Source organism: Diabrotica virgifera, chromosome 7, assembly GCF_917563875.1.
Source record: "Diabrotica virgifera virgifera chromosome 7, PGI_DIABVI_V3a".
Taxonomy (NCBI): domain Eukaryota; kingdom Metazoa; phylum Arthropoda; class Insecta; order Coleoptera; family Chrysomelidae; genus Diabrotica; species Diabrotica virgifera.
In genome coordinates, this window is record NC_065449.1 from 190,164,199 (window position 1) to 190,192,103 (window position 27,905).

The 27,905-nt window shown below is 34.1% G+C and overlaps 1 protein-coding gene across 1 annotated transcript in view; it reads left to right on the forward strand.

The window, feature by feature from the left end:
• The window catches only part of LOC114326347 (dual oxidase), a 276,211-nt gene that overhangs the window by 171,484 nt on the left and 76,822 nt on the right, over window positions 1–27,905 (forward strand). Inside the window, exons 3-5 of the mRNA XM_028274683.2 lie at window positions 6,387–6,736; window positions 8,974–9,178; window positions 21,279–21,445. Coding sequence (XP_028130484.1) covers window positions 6,387–6,736; window positions 8,974–9,178; window positions 21,279–21,445 — 722 coding nt within the window. The remainder of the gene's footprint in view (window positions 1–6,386; window positions 6,737–8,973; window positions 9,179–21,278; window positions 21,446–27,905) is intronic.

Here is a 27,905-nt window from a genome sequence, read left to right on the forward strand (position 1 = left end):
TGAGGTTATAAATAAACATTGAAACTGACTTGCTATGAGATATTAGTATGGGATAGGGGGAAAGACCAAAATGTAAAATAATCCCCAAAAGATGCTCGCAAAAAGTAATGCTTGATTGTTAAAAGTATATAAAAAATGAATGAAAAAACGGAAGATAATCTAGAGATGATTGGAAAAAATAATCGGCTAATCAAATTTGGATAATCGTTCTTTGCATAAGAAAAACGAAAGAGAAAGAAAACTAAATACAGAACTAAATACAAAAACATCAGTCTAAAAGTGGATTACATGGTACTAGCGTATTAGAAGTTACCAAAAAAGCACTAGAAGAAATACTTTAATACCCGATTGAATGAAGAATTTTATAGAAAACTAGTAGAACCAACATATATAGTGTTGTTCAATTAATTAACAAGAAAGTTATATGAGCACTACTTAAACTAAAAATAAATATAAAGCAGTTGGAACAGATTATATTTGAGGAGAAATGTGGGCAGCTCTTTGCGGGACAGATATCGTTTTTTCTGAATTCTGAAACATTCGATTTTTATTACAAAGGGACCATCTTTTAACACTGTAGACATTTATCATTTGTTAACCCCTCCGCCACAAACTTTTAAATATGGCATAATATATCGTGTGTGGCACATCATTAGACACGTATTTGGCGGAAGAATTTAGGCATCCACGATTTTTCTTTTCATTTTAACATTGTTCTTGTGAAAAAATATCAATTTATTTTAAAAGTATTAGACCTATTAAAAATTAATCGTAACGTCTATAGGTCTGGATCACGCGTATGAAAAAAAGTTGATTAATAGCAAGCTGAAAATTTGTTAATAGCTTAAGGGTGTCTAGTCGGACAAACTTTGATATATAGGAACACTGGAACATGGGAAGTTTTAATTGTGGAACAGGTTAAAAATTTGGAACGGTCAGACCACGAAAACGTCACATGTATTTTGTCCGACAGAACTTCCAATTGATTTATTACCCTTTCATTAAACTCTCAAGCAAAAATCAGGCTGTTATTTATCACCAAATGGGAATTATAATGAGTGGAACACGTAGAATATGTCAAATGACAGGAATTATGACAGGTGATAAATAGCAGTCTGATTTTAGCATGAGAGCTTAATGAAAGGGTAACAAATCAATTGGAAGTTCTGTCGGACAAAATACATGTGACGTTTTCGTGGTCTGACTGTTCCAGATTTTTAACCTGTTCCACAATTAAAACTTCCCCTGTTCCAGTGCTCCCATATATCAAAGTTTGTCCGACTAGAAACCCTTAAGCTATTAACAAATTTTCAGCTTTAGTCCTGTCGCCGGTGGGGGTACAACGGCCTCCTTAATTCAGATGGACTTACCCAAGTTTTTTATGTATTTTGACCCGTAGAACACGAATTCTTTGGGTAACAGTCGATCTGGATGTCGATAAGATTGTTATAAACAAAGAACTTGAGGAATCACATAACAGCGATTTTTCGCAAAACAAAACATTTTTTTTTTGTATTTTTTGGGTCATTCTAAGCAAAAAATGTTTTTACAAGTTTTTTCGTAGGATGCATAGTTTTCGACATAAACGCGGTTGAACTTTCAAAAAATCGAAAAATTGCAATTTTTGAACCCGAATAACTTTTGATTGAAAAATAAAATAGCAATTCTGCTTACCGCATTTGAAAGTTCAAGTCAAATTCTATCGGCTTTGATTACTTTCATTGCTAAAAATTAATTTTTTTATTGTTAAACAAAGCTATAAACACATAGTGATTGAATGATGTTTTCAATGCATTTCCCATTTGAAATCGAACGAGTAGGGGCGCATACTACAATTTCTACGTAGATTACGTACATTAAAACGCATGCATTGGGCACGGGAAACACTATGTGTTTATGGCTTTGTTTCACAAATAAAAACTTAATTTTTAGCAATGCAAATAATCAAAACCGATAGAATTTGACTTGAACTTTCAATTGCAGTAAGCAGAATTGCTATTTTATTTTTTATTCAAAAGTTATTCGGGTTCAAAAATTGCAATTTTCGATTTTTTGAAAGTTCATCCGCGTTTATCTCTAAAACTATGCATCCTACGAAAAAACTTGTAAGACCATTTTTTGCTGAGAATCATCCAAAAAATACAAAAAAATGTTTTCTTTTGCGACAAATCGCTGTTATGTAATTCCTCAAGTTCTTTGTTTATAACAAACTTATCGACATCCGGATCAACTGTTACCCAAAAAATTCGTGTTCTACGGGTCAAAATACATAAAAAAACTTGGGTAAGTCCATCTGAATTAAGGAGGCCGTTGTAGCCCCCCTGGCGACAGGACTACTTGCTATTAATCAACTTTTTTTTCATACGCGGGATCCAGACCTACTATGTTTGGCTAGTGGTAATGAAAAAATTTTTTCGTCATGTCGAAAACTAAACTGAAAGAAATTTACAAAAAGTTTAATTTTGAACTATTATTGGTAGTGCCTCAGTTTCTAAAGAATCAGTTAATTCACTCTTGAATTTTGACAGTTCCAATGATGCAATCCACTCCTGAGACAAAATTTTGAATGCGTGACGATAATGACCAATCGCTACAAACATAGGATGCCGTTAGCTGGCTTCCTTTTTCGCGAAGGACTAAAATTTTTGATGCGCCGTATCCAAAATGGAACATAGAGAACAAAGGATTTTCGCGGAGTGACCCTACTGATTCTTTAGCATTATTCTGTGGTAGTGCTTAAAAAATTATGTTTTGATAATATTAAGTATAAGTATACGACTGTCAGACAGAAAGAGGAACAACTGCATAAGATCGGAAACAAAAGTAAAGGATATCACAAGAAAAATTGCCACTATCGCAACTTAAATGGAACTTCGTAGACCATACTGCTAGACAAAAAGACCAATGTTGGAACGTCAAAATACAACATTGGAGACCTTACAAAGGTAGACCACCAAGAGGATGACCACATATGCGACGGGTAGATGACATCAAAAAAATAACCGGAATAAATTGGAAGTATCTTGCTCAGGATAGAGATCCATGAAAGGAGTTAGTAAGAAGCATAGACATAATAAAAATATACTAGGTAAGGTATGGGCCGCTCTATGTATCGAGGTGTAGTGCTAATATCAAAGACGTCATTGGTCAATATTCACCTTGAGTGGTCTAGCCATCTTTGTCGGTCAAATGTGCGGGGTTGTTTAGTAAAAAGAGATAGATAGACCACCGATCGATTGCCCGCATGTTATGCTATTTTGCTCATTATGTCTTGTCTATCCCTATTGTCTCTATGGTTTAAAGAAGCCTATGTCCAAAAATAGACGATAGAAAGTTAAGAAAAAGAAAAGTAAGTGTCACTCAATAACGACATAGCATAAACCGTGGAAACAATTTATTAAATAGTTTATTACTCTATCCTTCTTCCTAGTTGGTCGTCCGATTCGGACAACATGACACCTTGAATTTTCAATGATTTCTCTTAAACTTTCTCCATCTTTCCCTATCATCTACAACTTTGAAGCGAAGGTTTAGTGGAGCTCCGATCTCTTTTGTAATGTAGTATTGATAGTCTTCCACGGACTCTCGCTCCTTGCACCATCTCCTGCGATGTCAGCATCTCCAGACCATCTCTACGCACCACATGACCATAGTAAGAGGTGATTTTATCGGTCACAATGTTTCAAAGCCTACTTATAGCGTGCAGCTGCCTAAGAATAGACTCGTTGATACCTCTTGCGGTCCCGGGTATTAGCAAAGTTCTTTGCTAGCAAAACATTTCAAAGGCGTCTATAGTGAGCTTATCAACTTCCTTCAAAGACCAGATTCAGATCAACATAGAAAAATGGAGAAGACTATTGTTTTTACAAGCCTTGTCTTTGTATCCATGATGCTGTTGTATTGCTTCCTTGGCCATGGCTGCACTTCTTTTTATTTCTTTGGTGCATCCTCCGGAAATGATTATGAGGGTGCCCAGATACGCTAATTGACTTAACACTTCGATCTCATTGATTTTGACAATGTCTGGCTGGTTGTTATTTCTTCTACCTATGATCATAATCTTCGTTTTTGATTTATTTATGCACAACCCTGCTTCCCAACTCACTTGTTCTATTCGTTCTAAAAGCTCCGTCAATTCTTCCAAGCATTCGATGAAAATCGTTGTATTATCTGCGTCAGTTGTTGATTCTGCTGCCGTCAATGGATATGCCCCTTTCCCATTTTGAGATTTATTTGCACATAATAGCTTCTCCATAGATTATGTTAAACAGAATGGGGAATATCTTGGGGAATAAGTCTTGCCATAAACCCTTGTCAACCCAGAACGTCTCCGACTGTTCTTAATATTCCCTCACTTTTGCTAAGCTTTCTACGTAGAGGTTTACTCTATTACACCCACAAAAGAGATACCATTGTACGAGTATGTTTTCTTCTTCTTCCTCTTTATAAGCAATTCTGCTTGTTCATTGGCGGATTGATACCTCTATGGAAGATTGTCACTCCATCTTTTGCGCGGTCGGCCGATACTTCTTCTACCGATTGGTGATTTATCTCGTGCTACCCTAACCACACGTGTCTCCCCCACTCCGGTCATGTGGTTGTTCCATTCTTTCCCTCTACCCAGTGTCCATTAGTTTATACACTGTACGTTACATTGTCTTCTAATATCTTCGCTCCTCTTTCGATCTCTCAGTGTATTTCCTGTAATTCCTCCCAGTACTCTCATCTCTGCCGCTTCCAGCAGTCTTTGTGTTGTGGCTGCATCGGGTCTTGTTTCTGATGCATATGTCATTATTGATCTTACACTGGCTTTATAAATTCTTGACTTCATCTCAGTGTTAATATGTTGGTTTCGCCATATAGTGTTATTAAGGCATTCTGCCAATCTATTTGTTTTTTTAACTTCATTTCTCACTTCTTTGTCTAGGTCTCCGTAACGTGACAATGTAATTCCAAGGTATTTTACTTCCATTACTTGTTCAATACTAATACCATCAATTTCTATTTTGCATCTGATTGGTTCTTTACTGATTACTATTGTTTTGGTTTTCTGAGATGAAATTGTCATATTGAATTCTTTTGCTCTTATGTTAAATCTGTGGACTAATCCTTGCAGACCATCTTCATCTTGGGCTATCAACATTGCGTCGTCTGCGTAGCAGAGTATTTTTACTTCTTTGTTACCCATTCTATATCCTCTTCCTTTGCTGACGTCTTCGATGATTTCATCCATGATTAAATTGAAAAGCATAGGACTCAATGAGTCTCCCTCTCTTATTCCGCTGCCTATATCTACAGGTTCTGTAAGTTGTCCATCTATTCTGACTTCCATTTTGTTGTTTTGATAGATGTTCTCAATAGTTTTTATGATATCTAGAGGGACTTCTCTATTATACAGAAGATGGATTACATCTTTGAGTCTTACTCTGTCAAATGCTTTCTTTAATTCAATCAGACGTAGAAATGCTGGTCTCTTATAATCTAGTGATTTCTCAGTAATTTGCTTTATGACGAATATTGCATCTGTACACGATCTTCCAGTACGAAAACCCTATTGTTCATCTGCTAAACTTATCCTCTGATTCATTACGTCTTGTAAGATTTTAGTTTTAAGTTTTAGGGTAGTATTACCAAGTATTACAAGTTGATACCTCTGTAGTTTTCTGGCTGCTTTTTATCTCCTTTTTTGAATAGTAGAATTAGTTCGCTCGTTCTCCATTCTTCCGGTATTTTATTGTTTTATGATTTTGTTAATTAATGTTGTTAATTGTTCTGTCATTGCTGCTCCACAATATTTCAGTTATTCGTTTGGTATTCCATTCTTACCTGCAGCTTTCCTTTTCTTTAGCTTTTCGAGTATTTTTCGTACTTCCTGTGCACTTATATTAACATCTTCATTTGTGGTACTTTCTGGTGTTTCCGGTTCTAGCATCATTTGTTCTTCCTCTGCATAGAGCTTTTTTAGATAATCAATCCATGTATCCTTTTCTATGTGTTTTGGTTCTATTAGTTCCTCTACCTCCGTTCTTTGACCTCTTATAAAGCGCCATATTTCCTTTTGGAGACCATAAAAATCATGTTCCATTTCTTTCGAAAAACGTTCCCAGTGATCATTTTTTATTCTTCTTACTACTGGATGTTTTTCGTTTCTTATAGTCTTATAATTATCGTATACCTCTTGTGTTTTACTGGACATGTATTTTAGGTAAGCTTTTTTCTTCTCTTTACATTTTTCCTTCACTTCTGTACAAAACCATGGAGTTCTTCGTCTTAGAAGCGATTTATTTTTATTAATGTTTCTAAGTATGTATTTGAGTATGTTTTCATAATATGTATTTAGATCTTATACCTTTGTGTATGAAATTTGATCAAAATGTTTTTTTTAGATAGTCACCTCATACGAAGAACTCCCGCTGCATATTCAGATGGCGTTTACATGCTATCGGGCCAAGACCGCCCGAGTCCTCGCAAACTCAGCCGCCTATTCATGAAAGGTCTAGATGGGTTAGGATCTATGAAGAATAGAACAGCTCTCTTAGCTTTCTTTGGACAGTTAGTTACCTCTGAAATAGTCATGGCTAGCGAAAGCGGATGTCCGATCGAGATGCATCACATTGAAATCGAAAAATGCGATGAAATGTACGATAAAGATTGCAGTGGCACCAAATACATTCCGTTTCATAGAGCTAGTTACGATATGAAGACTGGACAGAGCCCAAATAGTCCCAGAGAACAGGTAATATTTATATATTATTTGTGCAGATATGATGCAGCTTTGACACCTACATATAAAAATTAGACTTTTGTATACACAATGTCAGAACTGCCAAACGCTATGCGTCAATTAATCTAGTTTAAAATTCCTTTCATGGTTTTAAAGAAATAATTTTAACCACACACCTGTATTTTATGCCTTTTTGTTCTCACTAAGAGTCGATCACAATACAAATTTTATTACTTTTGAATGTACAAACAAGAAAGCCATAAAAAAGATCGTAGATCTCCCCTTGCTTATAATCTAAAAAATCAATAAATTTTTTGCTGTAACAAACATTCTCTATTCCGCAGTTGGACAATACATCACGCGCCCTACGTAAAATAAGGTTAATCTCGCGCTCTGAAAAGAGTCACGTATTAAGCCTGCAGTCGGGCACTCATCTCGCACTCTACGTACAATCACATATCTCGCAGATCTCAGCTAATACTACTATATCCCGCCTTAGATCATATGTCGCTCTCTTTACGTATTAAACTTCCATTCTCAACATACCAACGTAGCTATTTAAACTTAGTTTTTTTCTAGAGGTGTTTGCAAAATTAACTGTGCTGGAATAAAGTAAAAATATTTAAACTCAGAATCTACTATTGACATCCAGTGCCTCATGAATGGAAAATGGCTTATTATATCTCATCCATCCATAAGAAAGGAGATAAGCGAAACTGCGAAAATTACAGGGGAATTTCGGTGACCAGCACACTCAGTAGACTGTATGGTAGAATACTGAGAGACCTAATAGAGTCCGAATATAGCCAATATGAAGAAGAAGAACGCGGAGGCTTTAGAGCTGGCCGCTCCTGTACAGACAACGTATTTAGTTGAAAACAAATTATAGAGAAAAAAACAGCCAGAAACAGAGAAGTGCACCTGACATTCGTTGACTTACAAAAAGCTTATGATAACATACCCTTATATACATATACTATAACTATAACATACCCTAAATAAGATGTGGGAAGTTCTACATTCTTCACCAGTAAGCTACACTCTCACTAATGCATTAAACAATCTATATGCCGGATCACGTTCACGTGTAAAGATAGGAAACTCACTTACTAACAGCTTTCCAGTAACTAAGGGGCTTAGACAAGGATGTTGCGTATCTCCGACCCTGTTTAAAATCTACGTTGCAGCAGCACTTAAAGGTTGGAAGAGGAAAGTAAATGGAATGGGCATCGAGCTAAACAATACATGCCTCTACCTACACGCTCCAGTTCGCGCACGACCAGGTCGTAATAGCAAACGACAGGGAAGACATAAAATGCATGATGCGTAAGTTGATCGAGGAATATTCAAGATGGGGATTGGACGTCAATATAGATAATACAAACTACTTTTGTGTTGCTTCAGAAGAGAACGATATTCATCTTACTATGGAAAATAATCAAAAAATTAAAGCCTGCCAAGATTATAAATATCTAGGAGTAACATTTGATAAAACTGGAACTGATGACAAAGAAATTACTTCCAGAATTATACAAGCAAAAAGAGCAATCCGATGTCTCAATAATATTCTTTGGAGTACTCAAATATCAAGAAAGAGAAAATTTAATATCTACGAGACTATGATTAAGAGTAGTTATGATATGATGCAGAAACTTGGAGGCTTACAGAAAAAAACAAAAACAAAATTGAAGTAGTGGAAATGGATGCAATCAGAAGGTCATTACGTATATCCAGAATAGAACATATCAGAAATGAAGACATTAAAAATCGAATGGGAATAGAAGGAACGATAATGAAAGATATAGAGAGAAGACAACTGATCTGGTATGGACACGTAAACAGAATGAATGACGAGAGACTTCCAAAACAATGTCTGGAATGGCAACCTCCTGAACATCGGAAGCGAGGGAGACCGAAAGTTAATTGGACCACCGGCATCCGGAAAGCGATGAGTGCGCGAGACCTCAGGGATGGCCTGTGGCAAAATAGGAAGGAATGGAAATTTTGAATCGGACAACGCCGCAAGACGTTCTAAACCGATCATATATATATCTACTATTGCCCCAACACCGTATTGCACCTGCTTCCACCAATATTAATTTTTCGGATTTTTTTTATAATCAACCACTGAGAAGTTTGGTTCTTGTCTTATGTTAAGGAACTGGGGCATAACAATTTTGATTATTTCCTTTTAAAGCTAGTAAATAATAGATATGTTCAATGATGTTAATATATTTTTTTATTTTTAGCTGAACCAAGTTACCAGCTGGATAGATGGAAGTTTCATTTACAGCACAAGTGAGCCTTGGGTGAACGCTATGCGGTCTTTCGAAAATGGTTCTTTTCTTACTGATTCTACTGGAAAAATGCCCGTGCACAATCACATGAGAGTTCCTTTATTTAATTATCCAGTGCCACATATGATGAAGACATTAAGTACTGAAAGGCTATTTTGTAAGTTGGACATTTTTTGTAATATAAATATTATTAAAGACTTATATTAAAAATATAACCTACCATTGATCCTGGCTTTCGTAGACTTTCGCAAAGCATTTGATACGATAGAAATTAACAGCATAATGAGAGCGTTGGAGGAAAGTCCTATAGATTATCGTTACTCCAAACTCATAGCGGACATATACAATAATGCAACCATGGTCGTCCGACTATATCTATAAAAATCAAAAGAGAAATTAGACAGGGAAACACGTTATCTCCCAAACTCTTTCCAGCAGTACTTGAACATGCTTTCAAACAATTGGAGTGGGACTGTGGGACGCCAAAGGAATAAATGTCGACGGCGAAAGGCTCTCCCACCTACGATTCGCAGACAACATAGTTTTTATAACAGACAACTTAGAGGAGATTAGACTATTCTTACTGAGTTAGATGCCGCCTATAATAAAGTTGGTTTAAACATAAATTTTGGAAAGACACAATACATGACAACCCTGGTACCAAGCAAAAATCCAAAAGTGACTTTAACGAAATAGCATTGGTCCATAAAGATAAATACTTAGGCCATGAAATCCAAATTCCCAGGGACAATCAAACTGCCGAATTACAGAGAAGGATCACCTTAGTACGGACCGCATATGGAGCTCTATCAGACATCTTCAAGAGCAACTTGCCAAATTATTTGAAAAAGAAGACGTTCGACCAATGTGTGCTTCCAGTCATGACTTACAGCGCCGAAACTATCGTTAACCCAGGTCACAACAACCAAAATTAGAGTAACCCAAAGAAGAATGAAACGGTCACTACTTGGACTGACTCTCAGAGACAGGGTCAGTAACGAAGAAATCAGAAGGACAGGCGTCACAGATGTCATAGAGCGAGTAGCATGGCTGAAGTGGAATTGGGCGGGGCATGTAGCCAGAATGAAGGACGAGAGGTGGACCCAAAAAATTACAGTGTGGAGACCACGAGAAGACAGAAGAAGTAGAGGTAGACCATCTACACGATGGACAGACGACGTCAAAATTATTGCTGGGAATTGGTTAAGGCATTTCCTTTAATTCCTATTAAGCCAAAACATCGGAAACCTTGGGTTACGAAAGGTATTCGCATATCAGCTAAGAATATGCGTTCACTACTATACATCAAGAAATTTACTACCAATGTTGCTGTCACTGAATATATCATGAAGTAAAGGACAACATATCTAAAACTTGTCAGGTCAGCTAAAAAAGCCTATTATCAAAATCGTTTGGGAAGCTCTAAAAGTGTTGCAAAAGAAACTTGGTCTATAATAAACGATCTTCGAAATAAAACTCACACAGCTCAATCATTTTCCCTTCCAAATCCTGAAAGTCTAAACGACTACTTCGTTAGTGTGAGTAAAAATATAACATCAACAATTTTGCCGCAACAAGATCCCATTTCCTTTCTTCCTAATTCAAGACAGGTCTCGAATTCATTATTTTTACGACCAGTCGATAACTCTGAACTTATCCAAACAATCAATTGTATCAAAAGCAAATCATCCTGTAGTACTGATGGACTATCTATAAAAATTTTCTCTAATCTCACAGAAAATGTGTTGGAAATCCTCCTCTCACTAATTAATGATTCCTTCGAAAAAGGTAAATTTCCCGAGTGCCTAAAGACAGCCATTATTATTCCTCTTCATAAGGGTGGCGAAAAATCTGATGCCTGCAACTATAGACCTATTGCCTTACTATCGGTACTCTCCAAAATTATTGAGAGACTCATTAAAACTCGACTTATGTCCTTTATCGTTGATAACAACATTTTATCACAAAATCAGTTCGGCTTTTTAACAAATAAATGTACCACTGATGCCATGTTTTCTGTACTACATGAGGTTTACCAAGCACTAAACAATAATCTTTATACTGCCACTGTTTTCTGCGACTATGCCAAAGCTTTTGATTGTGTAAATCACGACATCTTGATTACAAAACTAAATTTCTATGGAATTCAAGGTATTTCTTTGAATTGGTTCCAATCCTACTTGAATAATCGGAAACAACTAGTTAGAGCAAATGATACTGAGTCTAGTCTCAAAAACATCGTATGTGGAGTACCACAAGGTTCAGTATTGGGTCCTATACTGTTCCTTATCTTTATAAATGACATCACTAATTTAAAAATCAATGGGAAAATTTTTCTTTTTGCTGATGATACCAGTATCACTTGGAGCAACTCAACTATTACATCTCTTCATTAAACTATAACTTCGGATCTACTGACGATAAAGACCTGGTCTGACTCTAATTTACTCTCTTTTAACGTAAATAAAACAGTAGCATTATCCTATAAAGGAGCAATTCAACCTTTGCCACTTCATAACAGCCAGATCAGTACCGTTGATTCTGTAAAATTTCTTGGTATTTTTTAGACAGCAACCTCAAATGGTCCCTTCATATCGATTCGTTAAGTAAGAAACTCGCCTCAGCTTGCTATGCAATACGATCTGTTTCAAGGGAACTCAATTTAGCATCTTCTAAAATAACATATTTTTCGTTGTTCGAGTCTCATCTTCGATATGGTCTTCCTTTTTGGGGTTCTAGTACAGCTGCTCAATTTGATGTCATTTTTAGATTGTAAAAAAGAGCAATAAGATATTTGTTTTGCCTCAGAAGATCTACACATTGCAGAAGTTACTTCAGATATCACGAAATTTTAACACTTCCATCTTTATATATTCTAGAAACGGTTTGTTTAATTCGTAAACACCTTCATGTCTTTCCATCAAGGCCCAATCATCTTTACTCCACCAGAAATTCAATCTTTGATATTTATTTACCGATTCCATCCACTGAGTTAGTAAAGAAATCTATATTATATTCCGCAAAGAAACTGTACAATCATCTTCCGTTACAACTTAAATCTGCAACATCTTTCCCTAAGTTCCGTAAAATGACAAAAGCCTATCTATCCAAAAGACCATATTATTCAATAGAAGAATTTCTTAATGAATAACTAAGAAAATTGGGTTCCATGCGCAGTAGCATAAACTTGTCAGTTCCTTATGTTGTACCTATTTTATTTTATTTGTTGTATCTTCAATTTGCAATTTATATATATTTTGCAATAAATTGTTTTTATCTTGGCTTTTATATCTTATACTGTACATTATTGACGATTTATCTAATTTTAGTAAATTGTAGTTGTTATTTGTTATTTATATTATGTTTTTCTGTTGACAGTATGTAAGCTTTGTCCATAAAATTGTAAAAATTTTCAGTGACAATAAAGCATATTTCTATTCTATTCTATTCTATTCTATTCTAAGCCCATGATCGACAAAACTGGAAGAAATTAGGGGAGACCTATGTTAAACTTTGTATGAAGAAGGCTGGATGATGATGATATAAATATAATAAGAGAGTCTTCTACAACTGGCGCCGTTTCTCGCATCCTAATTTTCCGCGTTTTTGTCTTGGGATCGTCAGGATTTTGTCAGGATCGTCTTGGTCTACTTCGTTTTCTTCTAGTGGGCGGAGTCCATTTTTCTATTTTTTTGGCCATCGATTTTGAGACATTCTCTGAAGGTATCCTTACCAATTAGTCTTTTGGCTTAGATTGTGACTATTATGTCTAGATCAATTTCCATTTCTCTCCTAATATCTTCGTTTCTCACCCTATAAGTCTAGTTCTCACGGCAACATCGTCTCCAATAGTTCATTTCTATGGCCTTAATTTTTTATGTTTCGTTGGTTTCATTTCCAGAGTTCGGTGCCGTACAACCCAATACTTTCTATTATTGTTTTATAAATTATTTTTCTTTTATTTTCGCTTATTATTCTATTGTCCCGCAATAGTCCGTGTAGCTGATCTTGCTTGGCCAATCCTGAAATGTATTTCTTCGTTACTCCCTGCTTTTGATGTTAGTTGGTTTAAAGTATTTAAATGTTTCTTTTGGTTTTATAGTTCCCATTTCAATTTGTAGATTTTCTGGTTTTTCTCCTAAAACTAAGTTTAAAGACAATAATTAATATTAAAGCTATGCCAGTCCCCCCTGTGACTAACTGATCTATTTATAGAAACCACCTAACACAAAAAAAAAAAGAATGTGTATGTACTTTGTACGCACGTAAGAAGTTATACTTCTATTATATAATTTCTAAAATATAAATATACTTAACAAGTTATATGTATTTTATTTAAATATTAAACTGACTTTCTTACCTACCACTTTAAAAAAATTTTTATTAAAACGATACCAAAAATTAAAAAAGAAAGAATATAAATCGTCCGGGATTTGAACCCGGGACCTCTCGATCGCCGGTCGCACGCTCTACCACCTGAGCTATATTCCCTTTGCTTTGACAGGTTACAGGATTTCTCATACATTTCTCTACAAATTTAATAGACCAAGTGAAGTATAAAAAAATACTTTAAATATATACTTACTATTATTATAAAATATCTCATTCCCGAGGAAGACAAATCCAAAGACACAAAAATTATAATAAATAATACATTTACTAAAAACACTAATATATCTTTTTAATGACTTATTTACGCTGACAGCGCTGATACATACATATCTTAAAAGATTAGCAACGAACTACATACTGTCTGTGTGCGCATGCGCCCGGTATTATAAAATTTCACTCTCGATCGTAAAGAAGTATAACTTCAAAAAAACAAGCAAAATATGAAAAATTAAAAATGATACAATTTTATGGGAACTTTAGAAAGATCAAGATAGAAAGATGCAATGTGTAACGGAGACACGATCAAATAAAATACATATGGAATTACAAACACTGGAATACACTGGAATACACACTGGACAATACACTGGAATTACAAAAAATAATGTGTGTGTACTTTGTACGCACGTAAGAAGTTATACTTCTATTATTATGATTTCAACGAAATTAATATACTTAACAGGTTATTTGTATTTTATTTAAATATTAAACTAACTTTCTTTACCTACCCCTTTTAAATTTTTTTATTAAAACGATACCAAAAATATAGAAAAATATGAATCATCCGGGATTTTAAACCGGGACCTCTTGATCTCCGGTCACACGCTCTATTACTGCGCTGTCTACCTTTTGCTTTGACAGGTTACAAGATTTCTCATACATACTCATCATCATTCTCTTTGCCTTATCCCTATGCGGGGTCGGCTTCCCTAATTTCATTTCTCCACACAATTCTATCTTGGGTCATATCAATGTTAATCCCCTTTACCAACATGTCCTGCCTTATCGTCTCCCCAGGTCTTCTTTGGTCTTCCTCTTCCTTTCTTCCATCTTCTTCCAGGAATCTGCACTTCTGCTATTCTTCGTATTGGGTGATTAACGTCTCGACGTTGAACATGACCAAACCATCTTAATCTATGCTCTCTCATTTTGGCATCAATTGGTGCCACACCTAGACTTCCCCTAATATACTCATTTCTAATTTTATCCTTTTTTGTCAATCCACTCATCCATCTAAGCATTCTCATTTCCGCCACATGCATTCGTTGTTCCTCTTTCTTTTTCACTGCCCAACATTCAGTTCCATACATCATAGCCGGTCTTCATCATCATCATTCTCTTTGCCTTATCCCTATGCGGGGTCGGCTTCCCTAATTGCATTTCTCCACACAATTCTATCTTGGGTCATATCAATGTTAATCCCCTTTACCAACATGTCCTGCCTTATCGTCTCCCCCCAGGTCTTCTTTGGTCTTCCTCTCCTACTCCTTCCAGGAATCTGCACTTCAGATATTCTTCGTATTGGGTGATTAACATCTCGACGTTGAACATGACCAAACCATCTTAACCTATGCTCTCTCATTTTGGCATCAATTGGTGCCACACCTAGACTTCCCCTAATATACTTATTTCTAATTTTATCCTTCTTTGTCACTCCACTCATCCATCTAAGCATTCTCATTTCCACCACATGCATTCGTTGTTCCTCTTTCTTTTTCACTGCCCAACATTCAGTTCCGTGCATCATAGCCGGTCTTATGGCTGTTTTATAGAATTTTCCCTTCAACTTCATTGAAATTTTTCTGTCACACAACACACCACTCGCTTCTTTCCACTTCATCCATCCAGCCCTAATTCTACTGCATGCATCTCCATCTATTTCTCCATTACTCTGTAATACCGATCCTAGGTACTTAAAACTATTGCTTTTCACAATCATTTCACCATCCAAAGACAACATTTTATTTGTAGTAACTCCATCTTTAAATGAACATTCCAAATACTCTGTTTTTGTCCTACTAAGTTTTAAACCTTTTTCCTCCAGAGCTTGTCTCCACTGTTCCAGTTTTTGTTCTAAGTCTCTTTCACTATTTCCTATTAACACTACATCATCAGCATACATTAGGCACTATGGAATACTACCCTGTAGTTTCGATGTTATCTGGTCCAAAACTAATGAGAATAAATAAGGACTAAGCACCGAGCCTTAATGCAATCCTACTTTCACCTGAAATTTATCAGTCTCTCCCACACCTGTCCTAACACTAGTCGTTACTCCCTCATACATATCTCTCACAATCTTTACATATTCGCCAGGGACTCCTTTCTTATTGAGAGCCCACCACAGAATCTCTCGAGGAACTCTATCATATGCTTTCTCAAGATCAATGAATACCATATGAGCGTTGGTCTCTTTATTCCTGTATTTTTCCATCAGCTGCCTTACAATTAAAATTGCATCTGTTGTTGATCTGCCATGCATAAAGCCAAATTGATTATCGGATATTTCGGTTTCTTCACGTATCCGTCTATCAATTACTCTCTCCCATATTTTCATGGTGTGGCTAAGTAGTTTTATAGCCCTGTAGTTTGTGCATTGTTGTATGTCTCCCTTGTTTTTGTAGACAGGTACTAATATACTGCTTCTCCAGTCGTCTGGCATTTGTCCAACTTCCATAATTCTGTTATATAGACCTGCTAGCCAACTTATTCCTGTCTCTCCCAATGCTCTCCATACTTCCCCAGGAATATCATCTGGTCCTACTGCTTTTCCTTTCTTTATTTTTTGAAGCGCTTGAGCCACTTCCTCGTTTGTTATTCTGGTAACCATTGCTGTTACTGTCTCCGTTAACTCGACAGGCTGTCTGTCAAATTCTTCATTTAATAAACTGTCAAAATACTTTCTCCATCTCTTTTTGACATCCTTTTCGTGAATTAGTATTTTATTATTTTCATTTCGGATACATCTAATCTGATTAAAATCTCTTGCTTTCTTTGCTCTCTGTTTGGCTATTTTATATATCTTTGCTTCGCCTTCCCTGGTATCAAGTTGATCGTATAGGTTTGAATACGCTTCTGCTTTAGCTTTTGCTACTGCTACTTTCGCTTCCTTTTTGGCGACCATATAGTTTTGAAGATCTATATCCGATCTGGTTTCTTGCCACTTTTTATATAATTTTCCCTTCTCTTTTATTTTTCCTTGTACTTCATTTGACCACCACCAAGTCTCTTTATCCTCAAACTTCTTTCCTGACATCATAGCCGGTCTTATGGCTATTTAATAGAATTTTCCCTTCAGCTTCATTGGAATTTTTCTGTCACACAACACACCACTCGCTTCTTTTTACTTTATCCATCCAGCCCTAATTCTACTGCATGCATCTCCATCTACTTCTCCATTACTCTGTAATACCGATCCTAGGTACTTAAAACTATTGCTTTTCACAATCATTTCACCATCCAAAGATACCATTTTATTTGTAGTAGCTCCATCTTTAAATGAACATTCCAAATACTCTGTTTTTGTCCTACTAAGTTTTAAACCTTTTTCCTCCCGAGCTTGTCTCCACTGCTCCAGTTTTTGTTCCAAGTCTCTTTCACTATATCCTACTAACACAACATCATCAACATACATTAAGCACTATGGAATGTTACCCTGTAGTTTCGCTGTTATCTGGTCCAAAACTAATGAAAATAAATAAGGACTAAGCACCACACCTTGGTACAATCCTACTTTCACATGAAATTTATCAATCTCTCCCACACCTGTCCTAACACTAGTCTTTACTCCCTCATACATATCCCTCACAATCTTTACATATTCGCCAGGGACTCCTTTCTTATAGAGTGCCCACCACAGAATCTCTCGAGGAACTCTATCATATGCTTTCTCAAGATCAATGAATACCATATGAGCGTTTGTTTCTTTACTCCTGTATTTTTCCATCAACTGCCTTATAATGAAAATTGCATCTGTTGTTGATCTACCCTGCATAAAGCCAAATGGATTCTCGGATATTTCGGTCTCTTCACGTATCCGTCTATGAATTACTCTTTCCCATATTTTCATGGTGTGGCTAAGCAGTTTTATAGCCCTGTAGTTTGTACATTGTTGTATATCTCCCTTGTTTTTGTAAACAGGTACCAGTATACTGCTTCTCCATTCGTCTGGCATTTGTTCAACTTCCATAATTCTATAAAATAGACCTGCTAGCCACATTGTTCCTGTCTCTCCCAATGCTCTCCATACTTCCCCAGGAATATCATCTGGTCCTACTGCTTTTCCTTTCTTTATTTTTTGAAGCGCTTGAGCCACTTCCTCGTTGGTTATTTTGGTGACCATTGCTGCTACTGTCTCCGTTGACTCTACAGGGTGTCTGTCAAATTCTTCATTTAATAAGCTGTCAAAGTACTTTCTCCATCTCTTTTTGACATCCCTTTCGTGAACTAGTATTTTATTATTTTCATCTCGCATACATCTAATCTGATTAAAATCTTTTGCTTTCTTTGCTCTCTGTTTGGCTATTTTATATATCTTCATTTCGCCTTCCCTGGTATCAGGTTGATCGTATAGATTTGACATAGGTTTCTCATACATACTGACAAATTTAATACAAAAATACTTTAAATAATATACTTACTATTATTATAAAATATCTTATTCCCGGGGAAGACAGATCCAAAGACACAAAAATTATAATAAATAATACATTTACTAAAAACACTAATATACTCTTTTCACACCTTTTCTTGCACTGATGTATTTATACATAACTTGAAAGATTTAGCAACTAAACCCCATACTGTCTGCATGTGTGCGCATGCGCGCAGAATTAGGAAATTTTACTCTCAATCGCGCCTAAAGAAGTATAACTTCAAAAAACAAAACAAAATTACAAATATAATAAATCACGAGATTAGAGAGATATCATTAAAAAAGCAAATGAGTTGAGTCTAATAACTACAGACCACAACTTGTTGAATGAACAGCTACATAGTGTTCCATTAACCGTTAACACTTTTTATGTCAATTATAAAGACATAAAAATATATATTATTTTCCTGGTAATAAATTCTAAATTTACTATAAGTTTCTTATGGTGTAAGTACCTAGTTTTTTTCTCTTTATTTCATCATGGGGATCCACACAAACACGTGTCTGTGAATCATAGTTTTCTATGATATGATTGATAGTTTTATAATTAAGAAGATAAATATGTTCTTTGTGGGATTTTTTCCGGTTAATTGGACGTCAGATAGGAAAGCCAGCTAGATGGTCGACACGCTCACTTCACTGTCGAAAGATTTAGCGGAAAATGGTTTAAACCCTGACCCTGACCAGAAAACAAGAAGGCAATTCTAAACGAATCTGCTAAGATTAGAATACGCTGGCAGGGTTGCCATATTACACGAATTATCGTGTAATTACACGATTTGTTCCTATTTTACACGATTACACGAATCAAGTACTCCAGGTTAGCTGAACAGACAGGACATGTATTCTGCCCCGCATTATACATCTCCTGAACTGAAACTCGCCTGGAGCTTTTTTTTAAACTAATATTCATTATGTGAATAATATTATAGAATGAATAAAGGCCTTTATTATTATTATTAAGTACGAAATCTTACGATTTTTACCATTAAAAATTTATTAGTATTTTTAATACATTTTTATTAAAATTCACTAATACTTCCCTGTATTGTTTAAAAATTACTTTGCAAAGAAAGAGAAATCCTCGGATATTTGTAGTCTATACTTTCATACCTAATCATAACATACCATAATGATAACATAAACATCATTGGAAGAGTCTTAAGTTAAGTACTCATTTACACTAAAGTAAAATATAGGGGAATCCCCTGAAAATATTAGGAAGGTATAAATATTAGCCAGTCACCAACCGTTCTTGAATGGTTACGCGCATGCGCGATAGCGAATAATTATGCGCAGTAACACAGTTTTCGTTACTGCGCAGACTCGTAACCATTCAAGGACGGTTTATTAAGCATTTTCCGACTTTACACGATTTTACACGATTTTCAGTAGTCGAGTTTCACGATTTTTGCTTCACTTCATCTGGCAACCCTGTACGCTGGTGTGCCGGATCGACATATGGATAAGTAGCAAGACAGGAAATGGGCTCTTGCGTCTCGGTGTAACTCATTCTATAGATTCCTAATAAACCTTCTTCCCTTAAATTGCATACTCACATAGAAACTAATTTTATAAAGTGGATTTTACATAGAGTATAACACTCATATTAATAAACAGTTTAAGTAGATCTCGGATATAATATGAGGTATACTCATTAAGAGGAAACAGTAGCGATCAACAAGTAGCAAAAACGCGTTCCAAGATTGCGGCTGTAATTTTGAATATTTTTTCGAGATATTTGGTACACGTATTCCTAATATAATAAATAATGGCGGTACAGAGCCCAATTTGAAAAATATATTAATATGTGGAAATTACTCTGTAATTAAATACAATATTAAAAAAACCAGTCTGTACCGCCATTAAGAAGAACAAAAAAATACACTTTCTTCAAATAAACTTTTTTATCCCATGCCTAGATTTTTTGTCATTTTGGAACTACTAAAATTTTTTATTTCATTAGTAATTCCAAAATGACACAAAATCTAGGCATCGGATAAAAAAGTTTATTTGAAGAAAGTGTATTTTTTGTTCTTCTTAATGGCAGTACAGGCTCGTTTTTTAATATTGTATTTAATTGCAGAGTAATTTCCACATATTAATATATTTTTCAAATTGGTCTCTGTACCTCCATTCTTTATTATATTACAAATATGTGTGCCAAATATCTCGAAAAAATATTCAAAATTACAGCCGCAATCTTGGAACGCGTTTTCGCTACTTGTTGATCGCTACTGTTTCCTCTTAAGGAAAAATATAAGGGACAAACGTTCAACAAATTGTGCGCATATGCTGTAATCTTTTACGTAGTTCTCCTTTTCGTCTACTCCCTTGCATTTAGCAATCTAGGGCTCTTCTTGACAATCTGTCATAATCCTTCCTCATTGCATGACCAAGCCATTGAATTCTTTGGAGGCTAGCAAACATTGAAATAGTTTTTTCTTTTGTAAAGTTCATAATTATACCTAGATATTTTACTTTTATTTTCGGAAATCACTCCAAAGATCTTTTTCTTTCGAAAACAATTTTCTTTTTGTATTTTCTGTTATCACCCATATCTCACATCTTCAACATAATATTGGTCTAAAGAGGCATTCAAAGAACAATGTCGGAGAGGAATTCTCAAGTTGGAGATTTGAACGACAGATCAGAAAGGAAACTAGGAACCGGAAGGCATAATACGCTATGAAAACGCCTATCTATAAACCGATCGCCAATTCAATAAAAACAAATCATTTTAAGAGCATAGGCGCAAAATTTCGGGCCAATACTTTTTAAATTCATTCATTTTTTTACGAATCCTGAAAATAATAAATATTTTTGAAAAATTTAAACGCAGAACGAAAGACTACATTATTACCGAGGGCCGAAAGTTCCTTAAAATAAACAAAAAGTTTCTTTTTAATAAGATATTTGAAATTAAAAATCACACTAAATTTTCTCTTCTTTATCACCCCTGTAACTTATTAAAATAAACATTATAGAAGTTTTCAGGGACATACGGCCCTCTGTAATAATGTAGTCTTTCATTCTGCCTTTAAATTTTTCAAAAATACTTATTGGTTTACTCAGGATTCGAAAAAAATGAATGCATTTAAAAAGCATTGCCCCGAAATTATGAGCCTACGCTCTTAACTTTTTATAAATATAATGAATACTCGTACCATATTAAAAACATATTGTTTTATTAATAATTATTTTATTTTAGTATTAGGAGATGCTCGTACCAATCAGAATCCAGCTCTGCTGACAATAAGCGTACTATTTTTTCGATGGCATAATGTTGTTGCCTCGAGAATAAAGAAACACAATCCAGATTGGGGTGAGGAAGACGTGTTTCAGAAAGCACGAAGAATAGTTATAGCAACTCTGCAAGTATATTTTATGTTTTAGTTTAAACGAGCCATTAAACAACTTCGATAAAATGTTTGCAAAATCGCCAGTCATTAAGACTTAAGACATTTCTCTCCCTCCAGATGTAATACATATAATATTGGATTCAAAACGTAACGTCAATAGAATGAGATTATTACAATTTTCTTCTTGTAGTATTCGTTTGTAAAATCATAAATTTAGAAGATACAGCTATTTTTTGAATGCAGTATTATTTTTTTACAAATATAAAATTTATTATTAGCTTTCAATTTGAAACAGGAAACATATTAATTTAATTTAAAAGTGTTCAAAATGAAAAATGTTCGCCGTTCCTGTATACAAGCTCTATATCGCTTCAACAAGGAATAGGTAACAAATATTTGGAAAAATCATGTTTCTGTCGAAATGCAATAGCTGTTCAAACCTTGTTTTAACTCTAGCTGTGTGCACTTGTTCAATTTGCGTGCTATTTGTTAAAATGTTTTAGCTAGTACAAGATTGATCATGTATTGTATTTTAGAGAGGTAAATTTTAAGGCCAACTCATACACAAGAGTTCTGAAGGTCTTGAAGAAATTAGTATGCATGATGTACCCTGTCTACAATAAGGACTAAGTCGTCTGCAAACCTCAAATTTTTCAGAAACTCCTCAAATGGTTTCTCAAAGACTACAATTATTAATATCAATAGCTTTTTGTATCCTCTAACTTCTTCTTAAGGATTTTATTACTTGTAGGTGGTCCTACAGATAATAATGTTCCTCTAATTCTTGATTCACTCGACTATATAATGTATACTATCTTTGTTAGCTATGTGTTTATCATTCATTTGCCTTCTTTTTTGCATTAGATTTCGTGTCATCTGTGAGTTTTTTATTTTCCTTGCTTGCTTGCCTCGGTACCTCGTCTGTGTCTAGGACTTCCACGAACGTTTCGTTAAGTTGTTCAATATTGGTTTTATCTTCCACTTATTTCTGTAGGTTACTCTCTATTTCTTCCTAGTGTGCTCTTGTGTTAGTAATCGCAGAAATGTGATATTTTTAGTCTCAGTTACTGCTACTATATTTGTTCTTTCCTTCTTTACATTCAAGACTATCTTCGCTCTAACCACTCTTTGGCCACTTTCGGTTGAAAATTTATTGTTAGTGCAGTTACGTCTTGAACAGCATATTTTTTGTTAGTAATTAAAAAGTCAATTTTTTTCTTGTTTATACTTGTATGTCTTGTACTATTTGGTGATTGCCAAGTCCACTTTCTTTAGTGGCTTTTTTTTAGTAAGTGTTCATGACATAAAGCGTGTGTTGCAGAAGAAATGGTATAAGATCTAGCTATTTCTTTTTCCATTTTAATTATTTAATTTACTGTTTTTATTGGAAACTACCCACAAATTTAGTTTAATATATGTTTATTTGGACGTTTCGATTTTCATTTCGGAAATCGTTCTCAAATACAAATTAAATAAATTTTTGTTTTGTTATTTGTAATAAATAAAATTATTATCAGTAGTAATAACCCAAGGACATTGATAATTGTTCGAAAAAATTTTATAACAGATTTCGAAAACTTGTTGCTTGGAAACAGACCGACGCCGTAGGCGGAGGTCTGTTGCCTGTAAGCAACAAGCTTGAGAAAGTTGTTAAAAAATTTTTGAGCATTTATCAATGTTCGAGGGTTATTCGGATAGAAAATTTTTTACTGTAAACAGTATTCTTTGGTATATTTGATTCGATAATTTCATTAATATTCTCATCAGTATTACAACCAAATCGTGACATTTTGAAATATTGAATATTTGAAATGTCAAAATCGAAATGAAACGAAATGTAGGTATCCATAGCTACATGATTGAGTGAAAACAGCCTATGGGATCTGTTTTCAGTATAATGTTGGTTTTATTGGTTGTATTCAATCAGATGACCTCAAATTAATTGATTTCATTGGATTTCTAATTGAGCAAAAAATTTTCAGAGTAACAAAACAAAATTTGTTTAATTTGTGTTTTGAGAATGATTTCCGAAGTAGAAATCTAAACTAACAATAAACATATTTTAAATTAAAATTGTGGTTAATTTCCAATAAAATAGTAAATTGAGTTCTATAAGAGTTTTGCCCCTTTCGTGTCTATCTCCATATCCTTGAGGTCCAACTACAAAGTAAGAATCATCCTGCTTGTGGCCTATTTTGACGTATGATTTTTTTTCATTTTCCAATTATTGTCTTTGATCCTTTTTTTTTCTACTTACTTTGATATTGAAGGTTAAAAGTCCATAACAAATAATATTAGCTTTGTTCGCGCTGGACAACCCGAATGTACCCAGAGGTAGAACGCCTGCGCATTACAAAATTGAGCGTTCGCGGAGGTCGAATTTTTTCCTCTGAATACCCTTCGGATTTTTAATTCGGTGTCCGCGCAGTACAGAAAAAAGATCCTGAACGTGTCCGGGATACCCTCTCGACGTTCGAGAATTTTGTTTCGGATTTTAAGTTCGCACAGGCGCACAAAATATTTGGGAAGAATTTCTTGACATTCTGACTATTATTCTGTTCTTATGGTTCTTACTCCGTCCAATTCTTAACCTAAAATATTGTTTTATTAAACAACTTGTAGATGTAGATTCTGTTTTTTAAAGTTTTTAAATTATGTAAAGTGTTGTATCATTTCAATATTCTTCAAACAAATTTTAATATTTTTTATATTAAAGCTTCTTTAGTTGCTTTTGTGAAAGTTTTTCATTTAGTATGTTTATAAATAAGTAGGTACCTTTTCTAGTATTATTATCTTATTACTTTTCATTCGATATTCCATAATTATCTATTACGGTGGTATTACAATAAATTGTATTTTGTTTTTACTTAATTTCTTCTATCTAGATGAGCTTATAAGTACCTACATATTCTTGTGGTTTATTTTTCAGTTTAATTTATGAGTTAAATTAGTCTTTTATTGAATAATGAATCATAAATAACACATCAGACTTATTCTGAAACTATTTCTTGTGTCTTGTTATATTTCATTATTTTTGTGGTGTAATAAACCACAACACAATGCCACAACCTATTAAAATTGGAAATGATTGCTTTACTAAATTATTCCTTCCTTCAGATAATGTTCAACCCCCAGGAAGTTAAAGGTTATTTTTATATCTAAATAACAAGCTGCAATTACCAAGTAACTCAACAATCTTTTACTCTCTACAAAAATTTAGGGGTATTCACATCTCGGCTCACTATAATCCTTTAGTCCTTTATGATACCACAGGTACATTTAAAAAACCCCCAGGTCGGCTCGAAGATTAACAGGTAGGTATTAGTACCTCATTAGTAGGTATAATAATAATTTTATCTTGGAATTTTAGATTAGGGAATGTTTATTAACATAGAAAAACATCCTACCCTTAATACCCCGTCCTTCAATATTGTACAGAAATTTTGGGTCCTTTACGAATTTAAGAAACAGTTTCTCTTGATTGGAAATGTTGGCCGTGGAATCGATTTCGCTACTGATACATACGATAAAGTTTGGTTAGATATTTGAGACGTATTGACTGTTTGGGTATTACTCCAGGCTGTGGGTGAAAAATAGGTCGATTTCAGGATATAATTCAGGAATTTTTGAAACCTATCAGCTGTTGTAAAGGACGATGCCAAGAATAACTTCTACTAAGATGTGACCAAAAATATTGTGAGCTTTTTTTGTTATTGCGATTTTCATTTGTTAAATTTGCAATTTTTAAAGATTTTTAATTTTGAAGCTTAGGATATTGATTCTAGGGAAAAAAATTTTAATAGAAAGTTGTAGTAAATTAAAAAACCTACAATTTGAGCTATGGTAAGTTTAATTTCGTTTATTGGTTATTGCAAATGAGCCTGCGAAAAGTCCAAAATGGCCGTTTTTTACAATTGCGTTATTTATTGTACAAATAATTTGTTTTTCATTTTTTAAAGCTCTAAAATGAAGATCTTTCAATTCCAAACATAAAACAAAATTGTAAGGCCGGATTAACGAATTTGTTGCTTAGATATTATAAATTGTTTATCCCAAGAGGTCAAATGTCGAAGGCTATAACTTTTTGAAAAAAAATCGTAGAGACTTGGTGAAACATCCAATCTCCTTCTAAAGAGTTATATTTTCATATTCTGATGTAAATAAATCGTTACAATATTTTTAATTTTCTAGTTTTTGGGTTTGAAAATAAGGGGGCAAAGGACATCGCACACATCTTATGGAAAATATAATGTCACTCAAATTCAATAAAATTTATACGATTAGATTCGTTTTAATATAACGATCAATTCTTATCATTGCGCCAACTCTTAATTATGATTAATTACGGCGCAAATTGCAATTAAAGTTTATCGAAATCACATTTTTGGAGTCCATAAAATGTTAGTTTACAATCATTATTGCTCTGAGTGCTATTCATAACAGCTTAAATCCCGCTGGGCCTACGCGGATTAGTGAAACTAATCCGCTGATTTATAGAGTACCGAAAATCTGGGTATTTTAAAATATTTTTTCTCTCTCTAACTTATGTACCTACCCATTTGATTTCAGATTTATTTATATCAATTTCTGCTCTTATTTTTGAAAATAGAGAGTTGGCGCAATGATAAGATTTGATCGTTAATTTAAAACGAATCTATTGATATAAATTTTATTGAATTTGAATGACATTATATTTTCCATAAGATGTGTGCGATGTCCTTTCGTTATAAACATTTACAGCTGAAGCGGCCCTGTACATCCTATGAGTTTTTAACTTACAGATTATTGTTGCTAAAGACGAAACGAAGATTTATAAAAAAATAAAAAATTTCTAAGACGAACTGAAGCCGAGCTAAATGTTGGGCTTGAAAATAAGGAGGCAAATTTCGTTATAAACATTTACAGCTGAAGCGGCACTGTACGTCCTATGAGTTTTTAACTTACAGAATATTGTTGCTGAAGACGAAACGAAGATTTACAAAAAAATAAAAATTTTCTACAACCAACTGAAGCCGAGATAATTGTTTCTTTTTTCTTAAATCGTAGTGCCTTTATTTATAACAATTAAGAAATTATTTTACGGTCATTGACTAAAGAAAGACTTATATTATCTTAAATTAAAAATTATTATAAAATAGAGTTACATTTAATTATTAAAAATTATTTTTAAAATCGGTGCTTTTGCGAGCGTCCGAATTTTGCAAATCGCCCGGCTCGCTTCAAATCCGCGCGCTCGGAAAATTTTTACGTAACTTGTATTAAATTTTGACCGAAAAGAATTTATTATTACCATTATAATATACAGTCTATTTACCACTGTATTTGTTTTTCTTGATAAACTTTTATATGTGAAATCTCATTTCTGAAATCAAGTATATTCAAATGGGAAATAAGCCACAATTTTACCTAAAAATGATTTTATTAACGTTTCGACGCCCAAGTCGGGTGTCGTTGTCAAAATACAAAATAATACAAAATAATTGTAAATTATTTTACGGTCATTGACTAAAGAAAGACTTATATTATCTTAAATTAAAAATTATTATAAAATAGAGTTACATTTAATTATTAAAAATTATTTTTAAAATCGGTGCTTTTGCGAGCGTCCGAATTTTGCAAATCGCCCGGCTCGCTTCAAATCCGCGCGCTCGGAAAATTTTTACGTAACTTGTATTAAATTTTGACCGAAAAGAATTTAATATTACCATTATAATATACAGTCTATTTACCACTGTATTTGTTTTTCTTGATAAACTTTTATATGTGAAATCTCATTTCTGAAATCAAGTATATTCAAATGGGAAATAAGCCACAATTTTACCTAAAAATGATTTTATTAACGTTTCGACGCCCAAGTCGGGTGTCGTTGTCAAAATACAAAATAATACAAAATAATTGTAAATTATTTTACGGTCATTGACTAAAGAAAGACTTATATTATCTTAAATTAAAAATTATTATAAAATAGAGTTACATTTAATTATTAAAAATTATTTTTAAAATCGGTGCTTTTGCGAGCGTCCGAATTTTGCAAATCGCCCGGCTCGCTTCAAATCCGCGCGCTCGGAAAATTTTTACGTAACTTGTATTAAATTTTGACCGAAAAGAATTTAATATTACCATTATAATATACAGTCTATTTACCACTGTATTTGTTTTTCTTGATAAACTTTTATATGTGAAATCTCATTTCTGAAATCAAGTATATTCAAATGGGAAATAAGCCACAATTTTACCTAAAAATGATTTTATTAACGTTTCGACGCCCAAGTCGGGTGTCGTTGTCAAAATACAAAATAATACAAAATAATTGTATTATTTTGTATTTTGACAACGACACCCGACTTGGGCGTCGAAACGTTAATAAAATCATTTTTAGGTAAAATTGTGGCTTATTTCCCATTTGAATATACTTGATTATAAAAATGCCACAAGAAAATAGCTTCAGAACTCATTTCTGAAGAAATAATATTACA